This window comes from Nicotiana tabacum, chromosome 9 (assembly GCF_000715075.1).
Source record: "Nicotiana tabacum cultivar K326 chromosome 9, ASM71507v2, whole genome shotgun sequence".
Lineage (NCBI taxonomy): Eukaryota > Viridiplantae > Streptophyta > Magnoliopsida > Solanales > Solanaceae > Nicotiana > Nicotiana tabacum.
This window is the reverse complement of record NC_134088.1, coordinates 497,390-518,960: the sequence shown is the minus strand read 5'-3', so window position 1 is coordinate 518,960 and position 21,571 is coordinate 497,390. Positions and strand designations below refer to the sequence as shown.

General features: G+C 38.6%; 1 protein-coding gene across 3 annotated transcripts in view; it reads left to right on the top strand.

Annotated features, from left to right (window-relative positions):
• The window catches only part of LOC107804451 (transcription initiation factor TFIID subunit 1), a 29,490-nt gene extending 8,651 nt beyond the window's left edge, over positions 1 to 20,839 (top strand). The window contains exons 7-23 of one of the 3 annotated variants that reach the window (XM_075221342.1): positions 643 to 743; positions 1,822 to 1,990; positions 2,080 to 2,547; positions 2,686 to 3,169; positions 7,605 to 7,807; positions 7,917 to 8,154; positions 10,445 to 10,781; positions 12,128 to 12,337; positions 12,491 to 12,583; positions 13,189 to 13,395; positions 14,175 to 14,378; positions 15,193 to 15,679; positions 16,415 to 16,605; positions 16,726 to 16,845; positions 16,963 to 17,019; positions 17,100 to 18,095; positions 19,995 to 20,839. In XM_075221342.1, the coding sequence (XP_075077443.1) occupies positions 643 to 743; positions 1,822 to 1,990; positions 2,080 to 2,547; positions 2,686 to 3,169; positions 7,605 to 7,807; positions 7,917 to 8,154; positions 10,445 to 10,781; positions 12,128 to 12,337; positions 12,491 to 12,583; positions 13,189 to 13,395; positions 14,175 to 14,378; positions 15,193 to 15,679; positions 16,415 to 16,605; positions 16,726 to 16,845; positions 16,963 to 17,019; positions 17,100 to 18,095; positions 19,995 to 20,348 (4,919 nt within the window). In that variant the 3' untranslated portion in view covers positions 20,349 to 20,839. Of the gene's footprint in view, positions 1 to 642; positions 744 to 1,821; positions 1,991 to 2,079; positions 3,170 to 7,604; positions 7,808 to 7,916; positions 8,155 to 10,444; positions 10,782 to 12,127; positions 12,338 to 12,490; positions 12,584 to 13,188; positions 13,396 to 14,174; positions 14,379 to 15,192; positions 15,680 to 16,414; positions 16,606 to 16,719; positions 16,846 to 16,962; positions 17,020 to 17,099; positions 18,096 to 19,994 lie in introns of all 3 variants that reach the window. The other 2 variants (XM_075221341.1, XM_075221340.1) reach the window with 2 other exon arrangements.
• Positions 20,840 to 21,571: the final 732 nt, after the last annotated feature.

The following is a 21,571-nucleotide window of genomic DNA, read 5'->3' as shown; positions in this document are numbered from 1 at the left end:
CAAGATAGATATAGTTCCGGATTGGCTAAATATGTTGTGTTTATTGTTGCATATATGTTAATCTTTTTTTTTTTTCCGCATGATATCTTAGTTACGATTTTGGTATAGGTGTAAGTAGCGTCCAACTAGTGGTAGGTTGCCCTGTATCTCTTGCTCGACCTTTATTTTTGCTTACATAATTTTTCTTTCCTCTTTCAATGGTCATTCTAGCGTTATCTCTTTATTTCTGGTAATAGTTTCCGGTTATAGTCCTGTCGACATTGCGGCTATTTGGTGAATGTTTTGGTCTTTTTTCGGTTTGTGGTATCACATCTCGTTTTCGGTGACTGTTTTACTGGCATCGCTTTTTTTTTTTTGGTGACCGCTTTGGCGGCACTGCACATCTTCTAGGTAACAATTTTGGTTGCACTGCTCCTTTTTGGTAGTGACTGTCACGTCTACGCCCACCTCTTTTCATGTTATTTTAGCCATTGTTCCGGCATCAAGTTTCTGACAAGATACTGTCAAACTTTTTCAACGAGATTCCACGTCATCAAAACAATTCTAGTGGGATTGTGGTTTTCTTAACTTTCAGTGACCAATCCAGCAATTATGTCCAAAAAATCTCTTTGCATCTTCACTTAGACCTATTTGTCTTTGTAGGGGAGTACAACAATGATGCTGAAGTGATTTTTCATGGGAAGAAGCTTCCAGAAGAAGTTCTATCCCCGGATGCTCCCGAATCTAGTGAAGATCTTCAAGAGGTCAATCCGTTACTAATTAAATAGAAAACCTACTTATTTTTTATGTTCTTTTAATTCCGACTTGTAGCATTGAAGTGCATGCCATCTCTTTCTTTCTAGCTTCTCATCCTTTCCTTCTTGTGAAATAGATCATCAAACAATTGATATCCTTGTGTCACTTTCTATTTACGAGCAATGTTTTCAAAGGCTTCTTGATGTTTTCCTGAAATAGCTTTTGGACTAGTTTATATTTTTGCTTGACAATAATTTCTTGTGGTACTTGAAGATAGACGATGCAGTTTAATACTTTTTATAAATGCCTTAAATTATTGTATTTATAGTGGCTGAAGTACTTGGGACATACGGATTTTTTTGTCAGTTAAAATCCTATAATGTTTTGCCACTGCATTCAACAACTTTGTCTGATCTTGCATCTGTTGGACCACTCTTAGTAATATACAACAATCAGGGGTCGTTTGGTTTGAATACGGGTTATTCTAGGATTAGTTATGTTGGGATTAGTTATGCTGTGATTAGTTATCCTGGTATTGTTTTTTTTCCAATGTTTGGTATGTTGTATTAAAAATGACATTGCATAATTTCTAAAAAGAAGGTATAAGTTATCCCGGCACTAATTACCCCACCCCCTACGAGGTATAAGTGATCCCGGTACTAATTTTAATCCCGGATAACTTATACCAGGTTTGCTAACCAAACAAAGTATTAAGGTGGTATTAAATTTTTATACCAGCACTATATCTACTTATACTTCATACCAAACGACCCCTTGTAGTTTTACTTTTTATGTTGCTTGTCTTTACAGTTTATCACTCTATTGGGAATTCGACAAATATTAAAGCACTATCATTTTAGTGTTCTGCCTATCTGTTCCACTGGAGATCTGTGTTTATTTAGATGGAGTTCTTGGAAGTCTTTGAAATATTGTTCTCCTCTATTCTGTACTACTACTAATGCTTGGCATAAGCTAACAATTGCAGATAAGTTTCCCTTATTGGGACTATAATTGCCTAATTTTGTTGTCTGCTTTAGAATATTTGTTGTTTTCTAAACAGTGCTGCTTCTCTATGCTGGTTGGCAGGAAGAACCTCTTACTATGGAAGAGCCAGTTGATGGTCAAAGCTCTCTGCCTCTACCTGTTCTTTGTGTAGAAGATGGGATAGCAATTCTAAAGTTCTCCGAAATTTTTGCCCTCCATCGACCTCGGAAGAAAGCAGATAAGAGGGAGCGACGATGCTCTGTTCCCAAAGGTACCTTTTGCTTATAAGAATTTTTTTATTCAGTTCTGTTTAGTAGTAGTACGGATTAATCTTTCTATAGCACGTTTTTGTATCAACAGACAAATACAAGGCCATGGACACACTGGATATTGTTGAAGAAGATGAAGTTACATTACTGAGAGGGTCCTATCAAGACTTTCCTTGGTTGAGGAGGGCCCATGTACATCAAGATAGTGCTTTAACGTTCCTGGATAATGAACCAGGAACAGTTCAAGGGATTGATGACTTGAAGCCAAAAGTTGAGCAAAAGGATTCTTGGTGTAGTGCTAAACCAATGATAGAAAATCTATCAATGGATCTTTCTCCTGATTGGAGCTCACCTATCTGTCCGGAGTTCTATCCTCTTGATCAGCAAGACTGGGAGGATAGAATTATTTGGGATAATTCTCCTCCAGTGAGTGATAATACTGCTGAAAGTTGCGAGATTTCTGGACCTGATTGTGAAGCATTGACTCATAAACAACCGGATGTGGAGGCCGAGTCTCAATGTTTTCAGTCAGAAAAAGAAATGGAACCCCATGAGAAAGGTCACAGCTCCTTTTTTTCTTGCAGTGTTTCTGTGGAGCCTTTTGGTTCAAAACAACCTTCAGGACACCTGGATATTTCATTATCAGAAGGAAGATATCACCCTCAGCTTTTGAGATTAGAGTCTCGCTTGAATGCAGATAGGCAAAAGAGCACAGATACTGTAAAAGATGGAGCCACTGATGAAAGCCTTAGCAGCGATGCCTTAAGGCGATTTAGCAAGCTTACATTACAAAACAGAGATATAATGGAGGAATCTTGGGTGGACAACATTATTTGGGAACCAGATCAACCCTTTCCGAAGCCAAAGCTCATATATGATCTTCAAGACGAACAAATGCTTTTCGAAGTTTTGGATAACAGGGATGGGCAACAGCTTCTGCATCATGCTGGAGCAATGATCACAACCGGTTTAATAAAGCCCAGTAATGGTGATTCTGCCGAGTTATATGGACTCGGTGGTTTATCCGGGCGTTTTAATATTGCCAATGACAAATTCTATCTGAACAGGAAGTCAACTCAGCAACTAAAATCACATTCAAAGAAACGCACTGCTCATGGTCTCAAAGTTCTGCACTCAATCCCAGCTCTTAAGCTGCAGACAATGAAGGCTAAGCTAAGCAAGTAAGTCTTGTGTACTTTCACTTGACAGTATCTTATGTAAATGGTTAATTTAACTCTTAATTTTTTCCTTTTTGATAAACTTATAACTTCTTTGATGTGGCGGGAAAAATTCCCTGTATACAAAAGATAGAAAATCTGAAAATATGGTTCTTTATAAATAGCACCCTATCATCTGTACCATGATGCACTAAAAGTTTATTAGGTAAAAAAACATAAAAAACATGACCTCATCTATATGGAAGTATGTTCACACCCTTTCAAAGCTGTCTTGTTCTTCCTATTTGAACTATCCATAGGTGCCAAGAGAGCTACATCCTGTGCTCTATACCTTGTTTTTCTTTGTCTGATGGCGCAACTGAAAATCACATCTAAACTATAGGTGACATTGATCACTGTAATTTGAACAAATTCAGTGTCCACCATAACTGCCTTGCGAATTGGCAATGCAACAATGGTATCCCTTGCCGTTTCCCAAATATTTACATACGTAACAGCAACTGACTTGTGTAATCTTCTCTTTGTTCAAGTTTTCTGCTGTGAGATTAGCCTCCTTGCTGTCGACAAGCGAAAAATGCATACTTTACTCGAAGCACTTGGTATCTTACCGATCGATATGGATATTCTACTTCCTCTCTCTTTAATAGCCGGTGATTGATTGGCCAAGAAGATTCACTTTGCTTTCTCTTTCATCTCCAAGAAGATTTCCATGATATCATGCTTATAGAGTAACCCCATAAGGTTTTGGAACTCTTCCATCGTTCAATCCTAAAGATCTCTTCAACCTCAAGTCTGAAAGAAGTTTCTCCTCATTGTCTCCTTCTTAAGCAATTGACATTGTTCTTTGTTAGGAAGGGGATCACTCAGTGTGTTTTGCAACACCATCTGTGCTTCCAGGTTCTAATCGTTTACTTCCCATTGTGAACTTGATGTCTCCATAAATTTCTCCATACCTTCCTTGTGTTTTTCCATAATCCACATCTACAAGACTTTTATAATTTCTGGACTCCATCTCCTTTCTCGAATGTTATACTTGTTTGCTATCATTGTCATCTAAAGTGATCTCTATAACCATTTCCTTAAAAGAGCTCTGTTGAAGACAGCAGCAACTCAGTGAGGAAGATCAAAATAAATTGTGTTCTGCTTTCATGTTTTTGGTGTAAGCAGGTTTACACTGAAGATATTGTATCGATCCTAGAAATTCTAGAATCTTGCTAGGACCGCAGAACAGTTTCTTCTCTATTTTGCTCACTTGTAAATATGGTTTTCAGCAACCTATGTACTATCTCTTTTTTTTTTCCGGGTAAATAAAATGTTTTATTGCCAAATTGCAAATTTGCATTTTATGTATTGTCTCTTTTAATATACACAGATGTTAACCCCCCCCCCCCACCCACCCCCACCCCCCAAAAAAAGGAGCTCTGTTGAAGATTCGCAAACCTTTTATCCAAATTCCTCTATACTTTAATTGACATCCAACCGCAATTATTTACCATCATCCTTCGTATACCACAAAAGTTCCTAGACGTCTTCTTGGAGGCGAATACATGAGAGAAATGTAATAGGGGGGAGCCGGGATGCTTCATAATGTGCTATTGATTTTTACCTCTTTGGTCCTTTGGATAAGTATGTCTTTTGCCATTCTGCCAATCTCTTTCAGCTTTTTCAATTACAGATTTCCAACTAAATAATCATTATGCAAGGATCTACTGGCATATTTAGATATGATGTAGGTAGTAACCTGATATTGCAATTGAATACAGGTTTCAATTGTCCATCTTTCCCACTGGGATAAATTCATATATTTAAATGGATCTTCAGTCTTAATACCACATCGAATCAGAAAAGAATATCTCTCCCAGATATTATAATTACGATTCATCTCAATTGCAAGACTTAAGAGTATCATCAACGAAGTAGATGTGTGACTCATAGACTATCTTCTCCCTTCAGGCTAGTTTTGAACCCATCAACAGTAATTGCTAAGAAACCATTGAGAATTCACCTTCGATATGCAGAACTTCCCACGTCATCAATCTCACTCTCTGAAGTCCATCTTTATTATCGCGAAGTAAAAAATGCCCAATTTACGTTGTGGAATGGCTTTTCAAGATCCAACTTGCATAGCACTTTCTCTGTACTACTTTCTTCCGGAGTCCACCAGCTGCTTTGCTTCAGTAAAACATCTAAAGAGTTTCCTTCATCCCACAGGCACATTTTGAGAGGTAGCATCGTGTCAAATTTTACGTTCTTTAGTCTCATTGCAAGCATGTTAACAATAATCTTGCAATTGCTTCTAACTAAGACAAGGGGATCTAAAGTCTTTGGTTTTACTGCTCCATCCTTCATCAGTGTTATTGCTATTGTTGAGGTGGGTATGGCCATCTCATCAAAAAGTTTAAATTGTTATAAAGAGCACAATTTTATTAATCTAATCGTGTTTTAACATGTCCTTCACGTGTAGGTTTTGTTCTTTTTAATGACCCAAGCACACGAAGAGTTTCTTTCATAATGGTGGCAAGTCTTGAACCTAGGACTTCTGTCTACTCTACTCTGGTACCTTGTTAGAGTGTCCCACGACATTTAAGAGAATCGGTTGTTGTCTCTTTATATTTTCTCGAACATTTATCACCTCATGAACTATATTTTAGGTTTGGGTTATGCACGTTCACTTTGGTCATAGTATATAAGTCAAATGTGTCCCTATTCTTGATTTGTTCAATATTGATCGTCATCTGATGTTATCCGTGGTCTAAATGCCCAGTCTTAGGCGTGCGAGGGGGGGGGGTGGGTCCATGTTGGTTGAAGGAATGACTTGTCTCCTTACATGCTCTTGGGCAACCCAGACCTCATACCTCATCAGCTAGCTTTTTGGGGTTGAGTTATGCCCAAAGTCCATTTTCGTAACATTTATGAAGGAGACATTAAGGATCTTTTCACCTTCTGATGTCATTCTCCAGTACCTGTTGTCCATGACCAGGATCACCATGCTTCCACGTTCCAGTGTGTCGAAGAAAAGAAAATTCCGCACTCTCCTGAGCTCCTAGTTTATTTTAGTATTCTCAATTTCTTAGAGCTGCAACATTCTTTGATAAGATTTTGAGAAAGGTAATGAGATGGGAAGGCTCTTATTTTGTATGATGTAATCGTGCTAGAAGGACAGTCATCCTACGTGCCAGCGAACACACATTAAGCATAGGCTCCACAAGTGCCTCTTCTTGTGATAGTTACTTGCTAGTAAAAAAAAATGTTAGTGATTTGAGCTTTTTTGGTGATGTGAAAGGGTGAGGGTTGAAGATTGCAATGAAGGCAGATTAAATTGACAAACAGTTGAGTTGAGTTTGAATACATTTTCTCTCCTTCAAGCCCCTCTTTTCTTTGATTGAGCTCGACTCTGTAGATCTCAGTTCGCAATGTTAGAGAATACATTTGACTCTCATTGGTTGTAAAAGGGTCTCCGAGGGTTTTATAATATCCGGGTCGCTCCCCCGTTACCTTAAAGTTTTGGGTTGGATGCTCAGGTTCTTTCACATGGCATTAGAGCCAAAGTATGGTGAGCCTGTGTCAAAACAGCGTTCTCTTCTCATGTTTTATCGCTCTGGGCTTCTCTCTCTCAACTTGACACATGGAGTTGCTGTGGACTTCTCTCTCTTAAATCAGCATAGGCGTTGCTCTAGGCTCACTCAATAGCTTGTTGAGCCTACTGTCTTTCCCTCTGTTTCAGGCCCACTATTGTCAAGCCACCACTTTCTTTATCTAAACCAAAAAAAATAAAGAACATTCAGTTCACGTGCAAACTCAAGAACCAGGTTACACGTGTGAGAGGTATTAGGGAATATACTTGTCCCTCATTGGTTGTGCGAGGGTTTTCAAAGGGGCCATTGCCTTAAGATTTTGGGTTGGATGCTCAGATTCTTCACACGCCAGATGTACTGTGAGAGATTGTTTGGATGAACTGAAGTCTAGAGATATGGAAGAGCTTCTCTCTCTAACTAGCTATTACCTCACACAAAACAATCTTCCACTCTAATTGTTCTCTGCTTGTGTACTTGTGTAGACAGAGGTAACTTAGCTTTTGCAGTTCAAGGAACAAATTTGGCGTGTATTTATCAGTTGGCTTAGGCAACCCAAAGGCAAAAAAAAGTTTGTCCTTGCACCAGTCCTTATGGACATAAGTGCGATGTTAGATCTACCTAATCACCTCTTTTAATAAGATTTAGAAGTGTCTTCTCTCGGATTTATCATATGTATTGGTTGATTGCTTCTATTTTAATGTTTGTTTATGTGATTTATACTCCTCTTTGCAGTAAAGACATGTTAGATCTACCTAATCACCTCTTTTAATAAGATTTAGATGTTTGTTCTCTCGGATTTATCTTATGTATTTGATTGCTTCTTTTTTATTGTTTGTTTATGTGATTTATACTCCTTGTTGCAGTAAAGACATAGCAAATTTTCATCGGCCAAGAGCTTTATGGCATCCCCATGATAATGAGGTGGTACTTAAGGAACAGAGAAAGTTGTCTACACACGGGCCGATGAAAATCATATTAAAGAGCTTGGGTGGCAAAGGAAGTAAACTTCATGTGGCAGCAGAGGAGACCATTTCTTCCCTTAAGTCAAAGGCGTCCAAGAAGCTTGGTTTGTAATTTTTCTGTCCTTTTAGTTCCTAACCTTCACTTATATTATATCTATTTATTACCTTGATGTCCCAACTATTACTAACTTTCACCATGTTATTTGTTTAAAGATTTCAAACTGTCTGAGCCAGTGAAGATAATTTATTGCGGGAAGGAGCTTGAAGATGATAAATCTCTTTCTGCGCAGAATGTTCCACCAAACTCTGTGCTGCATCTTGTTCGTACTAGGATAAATTTGTTGCCTAGGGCACAAAAGCTTCCCGGTGAGAACAAGTCCATGCGTCCTCCTGGGGCATTTAAGAAAAAATCTGATCTTTCCGTGAAAGATGGCCATGTTTTCCTCATGGAGTAAGTTAACCCAAAGATTTTTATTGTGCATTTTCTATTGATATTCTGATGGCATTTTGTTTTCAGTTTTTCATGCTCAATATCGATAAATGCCTTGTACCTGTTAAGTTGGAGGTAGTTTTTCTCCGCTAGTGAATGCTCCACCTTTTGGGGGTTCTGTATAGCTTTGTGGCATTCACTTGACCAATGAATTGTAGTTGTATGGGGCACAGTCATCTTGAAAAGTAATTTGTGACACGGATACTGACACAATAACAGGTTGTTCCCACAACCATCTGTATGTCAAAAATATTGAAACTGCTACCCCTAGGATAATCTATTTGTGCTGATTGTTGGCTGTTAAGGGATGAGTCTGAGTAGTTCACACCTGTAATTCTTTATCTGCTAATTTTATATATGCTACTCCGAGTTATTCTGTGTTAGACTTTGGTTTGCTTTGGTGAAGCCTGAATCTTACCTTCAGCATGATCGTTAAGTTCGTTATGGAAAACATAAGAAGTAGAGTGGTCTACCGATAGAGAGTTGAGGCTGGTTAGACACGAACAGTTGCATGGCTTGTGAATGCTAGGCATATTCTCTCCCATTTTCTTTTAATAAGCTTTAGTTTTCGTTTTCTTTTCGGTGTACAGACTCTTAGAGATGCGGTGCCCTCATTGTCCATTATTACTGTTTCCCTAAAATTGGATAGGTGTCAGTAATGTGAATGTTTCAAGGAAGATTTGCACAAGTATCGTTAGGACTTGTGGTCTAAAACATGCCATAATATTTCTATGCCTATAAGTGTATGTCGCTAATAAAAAAACATGAAGTTCAAATTTAAAAAGTTTCTAAATATCGAGAGGTGTTATTCTTTTTGGAACAGACTAAATAGGAAAGAGTTCCATTAAAAAGGGAATAGGAGTATTCTTTATTTGGAAATATCGATACTTTGCATTAGATAAAAGAAATGACAAGAAAAGTTGATGCTGATCCTAACAAATGATATAATGAAGTGATAAGATTGTCATTTAAGAGGGAACGGAAGGAGTATTATTTATTTAAAAATATGGATATGTAAGAAGAGGATGACAGTTGTGAATAAGATTTGTTAGAAATTAACATTATCCAGGTACCAGTGCTATGTCAGGAGTTCTTGTAGGGGCACTATCATTGTACCAACAGCATAACTTGTAAGACCAATGTAAGGAACAATTTTGCTGGTATTTGATTAGGGAAGATGGTCATATCGAGGAGATCGGAATGCGAGGTTGAATAACTGATTTTGTCTGGGGCCAGGGCTTCGGTCTAGTGGTAAAAGTGCAGCGCATGATGTGTAGAATAGGCGTACATCACGAGTTCGAACCTTGCAGCGGAAAAAAAGGGCATTTAAGTGGATAAGGATAGAGGAACTGGCCCATTATCACCAAGTTTCGAACCGTTTGTTAGCTGGTCCTTGGGATTTCTCGTTCATCAATTAAAAAAAGAACTGATTTTGTCTGATTATCATCATCATCTAACTGTTGTAATTTTAATTTTGTCAATGGTAAGGATGATCTGATGGGATTGCTAGTTCCCCCACGTTTTCAAATGGGAGGAGAACTTTTGTACTACTCTCTAGGTGCCGTGATAGATGAATAATATACCTTTGCTTATAGTGATTTATGACAATTTGAATAGGTCTATTGTGTTGATCAAGCGGAGATCTGTGTTGCATATAAGTAGTTTATTTGTGTGCAATTTTTGAAGTGCTTTTTCTTGTTTTTTGTTGTAATGGAACTTTAAAATAGCCAAATAGGACACTGAAGAATTTTAATTTCTGAGCTGTAACTGAAGCCATTTGTTTTCTGTGTGAGTTGTGCAAATCGCATCTCAAATGCTACCTGAATAGAGCTTGATGGATGAAGCATTAAAAGATCATTCTCGTTTCATCTATATTTTTGGTGTGAGGAGCAGATACCCTTTTGTATAGCAGTTGGATAGATTTGATGGAGGAGCAGTGCGTATAACATTCATACTTATTTTTATGACTACCTTGGTGTTATTGATGAATGAAGATTTTTTTTCCATCTAAATTTTAGGTGTGAGGAGTATATCCCTTTTCGTATAACAATTGGATAGATTTTATAACGAAGCACTCTATGCAACCACATGGTACATATTTTCGTCACCCCTTGTTGTGTGTCTAGTGAAACCTTGTGACTAAAGAAATATTTTAAAAAAAGAATCTCGTTACTTCTTTTCATGTTTATACAACTTTATGATGCGTATGCTTGGTCTGCCTCAACACTTGTCTCTGCTTCTCTACTTGCAGATACTGTGAGGAGAGACCTTTGCTCCTTGGAAATGCTGGAATGGGTGCAAGATTGTGTACTTATTACCAAAAATCATCTCCAAATGATCAGAAGGGCACCTTGATGCGCAACGAAAATACTGGATTGGGGAGTGTGCTCATACTTGATCCTGCTGATAAATCCCCCTTCCTTGGGGATATAAAACCTGGTTGTAGCCAGTCATCCCTCGAAACAAATATGTACAGGGCACCAATTTTTCAGCAGAAGGTCTCATCAACTGATTATTTGTTGGTTCGCTCAGCAAAGGGTAAGCTGTCCATAAGGCGGATAGACAGGATTGATGTCGTAGGGCAACAGGTTATCTACTATCCTTACCGTCTCTCATTTAAGTACTATCTTGATTGCACTATGCAAATTTTATACTCCCTCCGTTTCAATTTGTATGAATGATTGGTTACGGAGTTCAAGAAAAAAAAAAAACTTTTGAACTTGTGTAGAATGAAGCACATATATTTTGTGTGGCTATAAATCATGCATAAAGGTAAATTGTTTCCAAGTATGGAAAGAGATCATTCTTTTTGGCATGGACTAAAAAGGAAATAGGTTCATATGAATTGAAGCGGATGGAGCATATTATTTTCTGATGAACTTATTTCTAAAATATCGATTGTTTTAGTACACATCATTTTGAACCATGGCATCATGAAAATTTCTGATTCATGTTAATTTTGCCAGTTTGGAACCTGAAACAATGAGCTGTTGCATGATAAGCCTGAGTTTTGAAATTTGGAAGGATATGAGTTGGTCCCCTTTGAAGGGGATGCCTTTGATTTTCTCATATTATTGCATTGTCCACATGCATTCTCCTTGAAGCATTCAACTTGGTTTGCAAGATCTGGTAGCTTTAATGCTTATGAATTAGAAGTTCTCGTGATGTTTCATGTGCCTGATTTTTCTATTGGTTCGATTGAAATCTACCTTTGATTACAGTTGCATATGCAAAATACGCGCCATTATTATATCTTTTAATGATGATGCTAGATGGCGGACATGGGGGTCAGAATCCATGCCAAATAATTGATGTTGTTCCAGGCCCAAGATGGTGGAGTATGAGGTCTTAGTTGTCCAGATCTTAAATAAATAAGCTAAAATTGAATGATCAGAACTCGTGAAGGAAAAGGAATCTGAAGCTACATAATTTAATAAGCTTATGTGCTTTTTTCCTTTCTTTTATTCCTGGGGAAGTAGAATTTGCTTTTCATTAGTTTTTTTTAACAACTTTTTTCTTTGGATTTTTCTAATTTTGGGTCATGGAGGTATATTGACGCCCGTTCTCAGCTTCTTGCCACAAACTCAATGAACTTCCAACTAAAGTTGCAAACTTGCAATAGTGTTTGAGGACAATTCACTACGACCTTTAGATTTTGATGTCCTAATCTGTTGTGGATTTGTTTTGTGCAATATGCTAATACATGCTTCTGTAATGTGCCAGCATGCTGTAGCAATGTCGATGTTTATACCTGGAGAGGATAATCACGTTTCTTTATTATGCAAGCATGTTATAGCTATGTTGAAATCTTATTCCAGAAGAGGATAATCTATCATGAATAATTTATGACTAATATCTGATCCGTTGCTTGTGTATGAATATGTGCTGGATCTATTTCCTTGTTTAATCTGCCTTTCCCTTGTTATCTTTGAAGGAGCCTCACATGGAGGTAATCTCTCCCGGATCCAAAGGTGTTCAGACCTACATAATGAACAGATTATTGGTCTATATGTATCGTGAATTTCGTGCTATTGAAAAACGGGGTTCACGTCCTTTCATCCGCGCGGATGAGCTGTCTGCACAGTTCCCTAGCTTGTCAGAGGCCTTTCTTAGGAAAAGGCTCAAACATTGTGCTGATTTGCAGGTACTTTAAGAAGCAACATTTTGATTCCTGGGTAAATACTTTAGTACAGATATTAATCGGACAGAATTTATTGAAAGTCGTCTTTGTTGAACTTCATGTGCTCCTTCCCTTTATGTGTCTGTGGTAAGTAACTTAGGTGCTGACATGATGCAGAGAAGATCAAATGGACAGCTCCAATGGGTTATGAGGTTCAATTTTCGGATTCCGTCCGAGGAGGAACTGAGGAGGCTGGTTTCACCGGAAAGTGTGAGTTCTTTTCAAAAGATCCTTGTTTTTAGTTTCTCTCTCATCCCCCTCTCCCAACCAAAAAGAAAAATGAAGAAGGTTTATAAAAACATTCTGTACTGTGCATTAAGAGATGTCGTGCACTTGTCAAAATAACATGGGTACATTTAACACTATCTTAAAGCTTCATCATTCGATTATGGAGTTTGCCACTTTAGCACATTTGGTATCAGCAGGAGGCTAAATCATGCTGCTCCCTGCTCTCCTATTAAATACCGAGAACAGAATTCATCAATAATGGTGTACGTTGTTGATGGTCTATAATATTTTTTTTCTTGTTGAGTAGTTTAAATTGCTGGACTCTGTTGCAATAAGAAATTTTAAATTCACCTCCTTTTAATTTTCATATCCAATTAAGTTGGTAGAGATTGTGACCCCTGAAAGTCATTGACCTCGGTGCAGACTAGGGTTCAAATGTCATTTTTCCAGAATGTAGTAATGCTTTTCATTATGCTGTTACTGGCCCCAAATTGCCTCTTCTTCTTTACTGTTTCACATTGCCTATGTTATTGTTTTTTCAACCATTTATCTGAAACTTTTTGTTGTGTGCTTGTCCTTTGGCTCAGGTGTGTGCATATGAAAGCATGCAAGCTGGTCTTTATAGGCTTAAGCGCCTAGGTATTACGCGGCTAACTCATCCTACAGGCCTATCAGCTGCAATGAATCAGCTCCCAGATGAAGCAATTGCTTTAGCTGCTGCATCGCATATTGAAAGGGAGCTTCAAATCACACCTTGGAACTTGAGTAGCAACTTTGTTGCCTGTACAAACCAGGTAGATCATTTTTGCATCATCCATCTTGTAATCTAGTCTTTGACGAACTGCGTGTCTTTTTCCGGAGTGTGTGAACCTAATCCAACAAACTTTGGAACTCTGTCCTTTCCTTTTTGGTGATTGCCAATTAGTTATCTCAATGTCATGGTAATATGTCTCAGAAATTGCATTTGGTCATTTTGGTCATTTCTGTTTTTCTCAACCTTTTATCTGGTCATCAGAGATTCTTTGGCATGGCAGCCTTTGGTGTCTTTAAATAATTCAAAACTTTCTGTTGCAACGATAGAGTATAAGGATCATTCATTAGATCATAAAAAAAAAAGTACAATAAGTATTCTTAGTATCACTACTTTTTTTTTTTTGATCATTCATTAGATCATAATAAAAAGTACAATAAGTGTTCTTAGTATCACTGCTGTTTCATTAAGTTAGTGCTGTGAGATACATGTACACGTTTTCTCCAGATGTTTTGAGGATGTCAGCAACTCCATTCAGAAAATCAAAATGAACTGTTTAGTACATTTTCTTTTTTGGTGTAAAGAATGCCCTGTAAATGATAGTGACTCCATACTTGATATCATAGAATCCTTGTAAGTTTTTTTAGTGGGGGATTCTTTTACTTTTTTGGGGATGTATTCTGTCACTTTTAGCAGCACAAACTTTGTGCTGATTTATATTTATAAAATGTAATCATTCTCAAAAAAAGAGATACATGTACACGTTTTCTGTAATTCATAACATCCTGGCTAGTCCTGAAACTTGGTCTTTCTTTTCTACAGGATAGAGAAAATATTGAGCGACTGGAAATTACTGGTGTTGGTGATCCATCCGGTCGGGGATTAGGGTTCAGTTACGTCCGCACCACTCCTAAGGCACCAATATCAAATGCAATCTCCAAGAAAAAAGCAGTTGTTGCTAAAGGGTCAACAGTAACAGGCACTGATGCAGATCTAAGAAGACTGAGCATGGAAGCTGCACGCGAGGTGAGTTGATTGGATTAATATTAGAATTGGAGTTTACAAACTTTGAGCTTTTTTGGCTTAGCATCAACTGCAGTTTCCTAAAAAGTAAATGGCTTTTGTCTCGTATGTGTTGAAGACATAATTAAATAAATAAAAGTGTGCTCTCAATAATAATTTAAGCTTTTAGATGGTCACACACTTCAACATGGTATCAGAGCAGGCAGAGGTCCTGGTTCGAGTCTCACCGCCACCCAATATCAAAAAGAAATTTTCACGTGCTTGGCTCATGAAAAAAAATCAAGCCTGCACGTGAGGGGGCGTGTTGAAGACATAATTAAATAAATAAAAGTGTGCTCTCTCTAACAGCTTAAGCGTTTAGATGAGATGGTCACATACTTCAACATTATGTATGTTTCCATTGACATATATGTCAACTCATTGGTATCAATCTGGATTGACTGTTTCTTTTTATGTTCTGCTATTGTATGTTTTAAGTTGCGGCGAAAAGAAATACCCCTGATTTGATTGTAGAACCTAAATGAATATACCCCTTATGAAAGATGATTCCGAACAGAATCAATTCTGACTTATTTGATTCAGGCGTGTTTATTTAGCTTAAAGCCTAGTTGACAGGTCCACGGGTAGTTGATTATTTTGTCCTCGGCTCTGATGCATAAAGTTCTCTTGTCCATATCAAACCCCATTTCTGCTTCTAGTTCTTCTATCTTTGGCGAATTGCCTGTGAATTATGGATCAGTAGCCGAATGGGTTTTTCCTATCAATTCACAAGTATGTGTTTCTCATTTTACATAATGGTGTATTTTCTTGTATTTAGGTTCTTCTCAAGTTTAATGTTCCAGAGGAGCAGATTGCTAAACTAACAAGGTGGCACCGAATTGCTATGATTCGCAAGCTCTCCAGCGAGCAAGCTGCATCAGGTGTCAAAGTTGATCCGACAACGATAAGCAAATATGCACGTGGGCAGCGCATGTCCTTTTTGCAGCTGCAGCAGCAAACCAGAGAAAAATGTCAGGAGATCTGGGACCGACAAGTCCAAAATCTTAGTGCTGTTGATGGTGAAGAAAATGAGAGTGACTCTGAAGTGAACAGTGACCTGGACTCATTTGCTGGTGACTTGGAAAATCTTCTTGACGCAGAGGAATGCGAGGATGGTGAGGAGGGTAGTCATGAGCCCAAACATGATAATGTAGACGGTGTCAAAGGACTCAAGATGAGAAGACGCTCCATTCAAGCTCAGGTGGAAGAGGAAATCGAGGATGAGGCAGCTGAAGCTGCAGAATTATGCCGCATGCTCATGGATGGTATGGAACATGGATATATGTATATATCTATTAGTATATGTTATTTCTAGTCCATCCTTGGCATCTTGGTGCTATAGTCTGCAAGATTGAGAAAATTAAGAATTTGGTGTACTTCAATATTACTTTCTTTTTCCTGGAAAATAGAAATTCAGTGGAAGGAAATTCTATAGAAAAAAGCATATGAGGTTGGTTCTTATGCTTCTGCAGTTGGATAGGGTACGGTGGGTGGAGTATGACATATTTCTCCATGCCTATGAGTTGGGGCATCGTAATGTCAAGGATTGGGTTCTCTGTTGATACGTCTTGGCACGGCCAATGCTAAATCCTTGTCATGTGAAGTTCGCAAATGATGTAGCATCACTCCTGATCTAGAGCAGAGTACTGTTTAGGAATTTACAGAAGTCCTGACAAGTTGATTAAGTTGCATCTTATCCTTGAAAGACTCACCAACTCTGAATACTTTTCTTTAAAAAGATTGTAGGAAATATTACCAAATAGAGGTTGCTATAACAATCGATCCAAACAATGCATATAAGAAAACTGCTGACTCCCTTTTATCGTTATGACACAACAATTTTCCTTTGAGGTGGATCTTACCCTCTTCTTTCAATAGAATTTACACATAGCATCTTTCTTCATGGTATAAACCATTTTTTGTTGCCTGCCAACAGGTGCAGCCTATCTTAGCACATGTTTCTTATCTGGTATTGTTTATCTCTAACTACTAATTTGCAGATGAAGAAGCTGATCGAAAGAAGAAAAAAAAGGAGAAAGTCATGGGGGAGCAAATTGGTGTCATGCCAGATTTAAGATACAGGTTTGGTACAGAAAGCACTGATCGGGGTAAAAAACCTCAAATATTTTCCAAGCCAAGCATCAAGTCTGATCGGTCAAATGCATTGGATTTCACTGGAGATCAGAAGGAGGTTGTTATCCTTTCTTCCTCTCTAATTCCGTCGTGCTCCACTTATATTAATAGGATATTGTAGGCGTCTTTAGTATGTCACGCAGATGGTGCAATCATCTGATTTTCTTTTTAGCTGCAGGCTGAAGTGTTTTCTACTAAAAGAACCCTATCTAGCAAGGTGAAACCCAAGAAAAAATTTGATATCGTGGACACTGGATTATTCAATAAAAAGGTTAAAATACTAGGGGATGGAATAAAGGTAAATGTCCCTAAGTTTATTTTGTTTCTGCTTATTTTGAATTCCAATATATCCGTACCAAGTGTTTCTTGATTCTTATAAGACATGTAACTGATGTGATACTCTCCTTGGATGCAGCCCGTGAAAGAGAAGAAGTCAGCAAGAGACAGTTTTGTCTGTGGGGCCTGTGGTCAGGTTTGTGGTTATAATTGAATAATCATCTTATTCTTTTTAGAGTTATGAAGGCTAATCAATTGACTGATCTTGTTATGCAGCTTGGTCACATGAGAACTAATAAGAATTGTCCCAAGTATGGGGAAGATGTGGATGCACGAGCAGAAAGCACTGATTTGGAAAAGACTACAGGAAAAGCTATTAGTTCTATCGATCCCTTGGATCATCCACAGATCTTCTCAAAGAAAGTCATCCAAAAAAGTGGAACAAAGAATGTGATGATCGAAGCTCATGAGGATGATAATTCCAGTTCAAAGGCCAAAGTTCTGAAGGTCAAATGTGGCTCAACCGACAAGCTTCTTGATAAACCTACTCCTGCCACCTCATTTAATTCTGACATGCCAGTGACTTCAGATGCTGAAACTGGAACTGTACCACCCCCCATAAAATTCAATAAAATAAAGTTTTCAAATAAGATGAGAGCAGAGGATATTTCCAATGAAGCTCACAAGCCCTCTATTCTGATAAGGCCACCAACAGAAACTGCAGACTCACATCGCAGCAAGAAAATTGTAATTAAGCAACTTAAGGACTCTGCAAGTGTGGATGAAAGCTTTCTGGAAGGAAGCAGTGGCATGGATTTCAGGAAGACAAAGAAAATCAATGAATTGTCGTACTTGGGGCAGCAAGATAGGGAACACTTTTATGAAGAGGCTTTAGAAAGGAAAAGAATGGATGATAAGCGATTATGGGAAGAGGAAGAGAGGAGGAGAGTTGCTGTGAGACAAAGAGAAGAAAGAGCCAAAATGATATATGAGCGACAGAAGGCACTAGAGGAGCAGGAGAAATTAGCGGCAATTGAAAGCTATCAAGATGCCATAAGAAGAGAGAGGGAAGAAGAAGAACGTCTAAAGGAAAAGAAGAAGAAAAAGAAGAAGCCTGAAATAAGAGATGATTACTTGGACGATTTTCTTCCCAGAAGAAATGACAGAAGGATACCAGATCGAGACAGATCGGTGAAGCGGAGGCAACCTTTAGAGTCCGGAAGGCATGCTAAAGAGCATGCACCGCCAGCAAAGCGCCGAAGAGCGGGAGAGGTAACTAAATCTATTATGCTTGTTTATGCCTGCAGGTAATAGTGACAGTCCGTTTGCTATGGCCATAGATGCCATGGGCCAAGACCATACAACAACAACAACCCAGTATAATCCCACAAGTGGGGTCTGGGGAGGGTAATATGTACGCAAACCTTACCCCTACCCCGAAGGGTAGAGAGGCTGTTTCCGGGAGACCCTCGGCTCAAAAAAAGCAACAGGAGACGATATATTAGTACCATAAAAAATGCATAATAAAATAACAGCAATATTGGAGATATGAAATACAGAATACGAAATACGAAATAGATGGCTAGTATAGTAAAAACTAGCAGGTAAAGCCCTGCATCAATAGACGACCAATGACATTCTTAGTCTAACTCCTAACTGGCTAGTCTCACTTTATTGTGCTGTAGAAATATTCACAATTTTCCCCTAACCTACAACCTTAATGCTCGACCTCCATAATTCCCTGTCAAGGGCCATGTCCTCAGTAATCCTAAGTCGCGCCATGTCCTGTCTGATCACCTCTCCCCAATACTTCTTAGGTCGCCCTCTACCTCTCCGCGTGCCCACTACAGCCAATCGCTCCACACCTCCTCACTGGTGCATCAGTGCTCCTCCTCTGAATGTGCCCGAACCATCTGAGTCTTACTTCCCGCATCTTGTCCTCCATGGGGGCCACGCCCACCTTCTCTCGAATATCTTCATTCCTAATCTTATCCATCCTTGTATGCCCGCACATCCACCTCAACATCCTCATCTCTGCTACTTTCATCTTCTGGATGTGTGAGTTCTTTACCGGCCAACATTCAGTTCCATATAACATGGCAGGCCTAACCACTGCTCTATAAAACTTACCTTTTAGTAACAGTGTCACTTTCTTATCACACAAGACTCCCGACGCTAACCTCCACTTCATCCACCCCACCCCTATACGGTGTGTGACATCCTCGTCAATCTCCCCGATCCCCTGAATAACCGATCCAAGGTACTTGAAACTACCCCTCTTGGGAATGACTTGAGAGTCAAGCCTCACTTCAACTCCCGCTTCCGTCGGCTCAACCCCAAATTTGCACTCGAGGTATTCCGTCTTCGTCCTGCTCAACTTGAAACCTTTAGACTCAAGAGCATGTCTCCAAATCTCTAGCCTCTCGTTGACGCCGCCTCGTGTCTCGTCAATTAGAATAATGTCATCAGCAAATAGCATGCACCATGGCACCTCCCCTTGAATATGATGAGTCAGTGCATCCATCACCAGGGCAAATAGGAATGGGCTGAGCGCAGACCCTTGGTGCAACCCCGTACTAATTGGAAAGTGTTCAGGGCCAAGACCATTTGATCCTTATTTCATTTTGTGCTGTGTCCAAGTGATCTAGCTGACCTCTCTCACGTTCCTGTTGGCTAATTTGGTTGCATGGTGGTGTTTATAGAATTTTCTGATAGGAAATTAATAGTACTAGTTAAGAGAAAATACGGCTAACTTCCGTCATGGTGGGTGGAGCTTCCTCTTTCTTTCTTTCTCTTTTTTTTTTTTGGAAAAAGTGAGGCTTATGCCTCGTTGCATGTGAAATAGGAAGGGAAAAAGAGAAAGGCCTACTTACTGTCATAGGAATGTTGATCATGCATCTACTCTAATGAGTGTTGTTTGACTGTCAAACAATAACATAGTAGTCTGTTTTTTCCCAGATGGCCGATTGTCATATCTTAAGCAAGAACGCATTCTCTGTATGCATAATTCTCTCATTGTTGGTCAGTTAACTGCAGTTAGAAAAGCAAGACGTTTGCAGGAAAAACCTCTGGTCTTATTTGATATGTTCTTTCTGGTAGTTGCTTATTGCTAAAGGGCAGATGTGCAGTAGTCTTTTCATTTAACTGAAATGTGGTTGAATTTGTTTGAAGGTTGGTTTGTCAAATATTTTGGAAGAAATTGTTGACACACTGAAGTCAAATGTGGAAGTATCTTACCTCTTCTTAAAACCAGTGACCCGAAAGGAAGCTCCAGATTATCACAAGTATGTAAAGCGTCCTATGGACCTATCTACAATCAAAGAGAAGGCCAGGAAACTAGAATATAAAAACCGCGGGCAATTCAGGCATGATGTGGCACAGATCACCATCAATGCACATATATACAATGATGGGCGCAACCCAGGTATTCCCCCTCTTGCTGATCAGCTTCTAGAGATTTGTGACTACTTGCTGGAAGAGAATGATTCCATCTTAGCTGAAGCTGAAGCTGGTATTGAGCGATAATACTTCATATTTGGACGGACCCTTGTCTCTGTTGGATTTTAAGCGCCATTAAGCAAGCTTTCATCGGTCACTCATGATCTAGTAGTTTCAGCAACTGGATAGCTGTCTATTGTACAGCGATCAGAGGATAGATCTTTTGGATGTCGTAGTTGCAGGCTTGCAGCTACCCGAAACATGTATCAGATGATGAAGACGTGACTGAAGGGATCGTATTCTAACTGTTTATAATGGAATTTAGTAGCTGATAATGCAGTGCACCATTTTGTTCTACCTCATAGTTAATGTGGAAAGGCAACAAGACAATGGGGTGTGGATGAGAGAATGATTAGTGTATCTTAATGTGTACAGTGGGAGCTCAGTTATGTTTGCCCCTTTCAGCTATGTGAATAGAATGAAATTTCAGCTAATCAATTGGATTTATTCCTCATAGTACATCTTGCTGTTTTAACTTTTGTGAATTTTAAATTATGTGAATTATGTTGATTTTCTTCTTGTTGAGGACTTTCCATTATGGTGGCATTTTTCAGTATCTAACTTCAATCTTGTGATTCAATACGGCTCATTTTATCTGTTTGCTAAACAGACTAGAAAAGTAATTAATGTTTGACGTTTAAACGCATATATTCTAGAGGATAAGGATGTAGTAACAAAGCTTTATTTGAGTGCGTTCAATATTATCAAACGATTAAAAATATATCTGTTCGCATTATGTACTGATTATGTGCCAATAACATTTGTCAAAATGGGATTTTTATTTTTATATTTATTTCATATTTCTCAACATGGAGGCAAAGAAAAGCAAGCATAAGTTAGGTACAATGAATACCTCAGGTTTAATTTTTTATGCCCATGGTTCCCAAAAGTCATTTTGTTTGAAGTTGTTGAGTGTTGAAGTGATGGTTGTTAGGATAGTATTAAAAATTGTTATTTACTATTACTGCAAATCTATTCTAAGAACTTTTAATCCAAATATTTAATAAGGATTATGTGTTCTTTTTAAATGGCACATGAAAGTTGTCGACATAGCTCTCATTCTATCTACCCTTGACTGTGTAATTCTATAAATACAAAATAGGGATTGGAGCTTTTATGAGAACATATTCCCCATATGGACAAGGGGCGGAACGACCTCTCGATCTACTTACTGCAACCCCTGATTAGAGACTTGTCGAGATTGTGATTGGATAGAATCGTTTTTCCTTTTGCTATAAGCCTCGATCTGT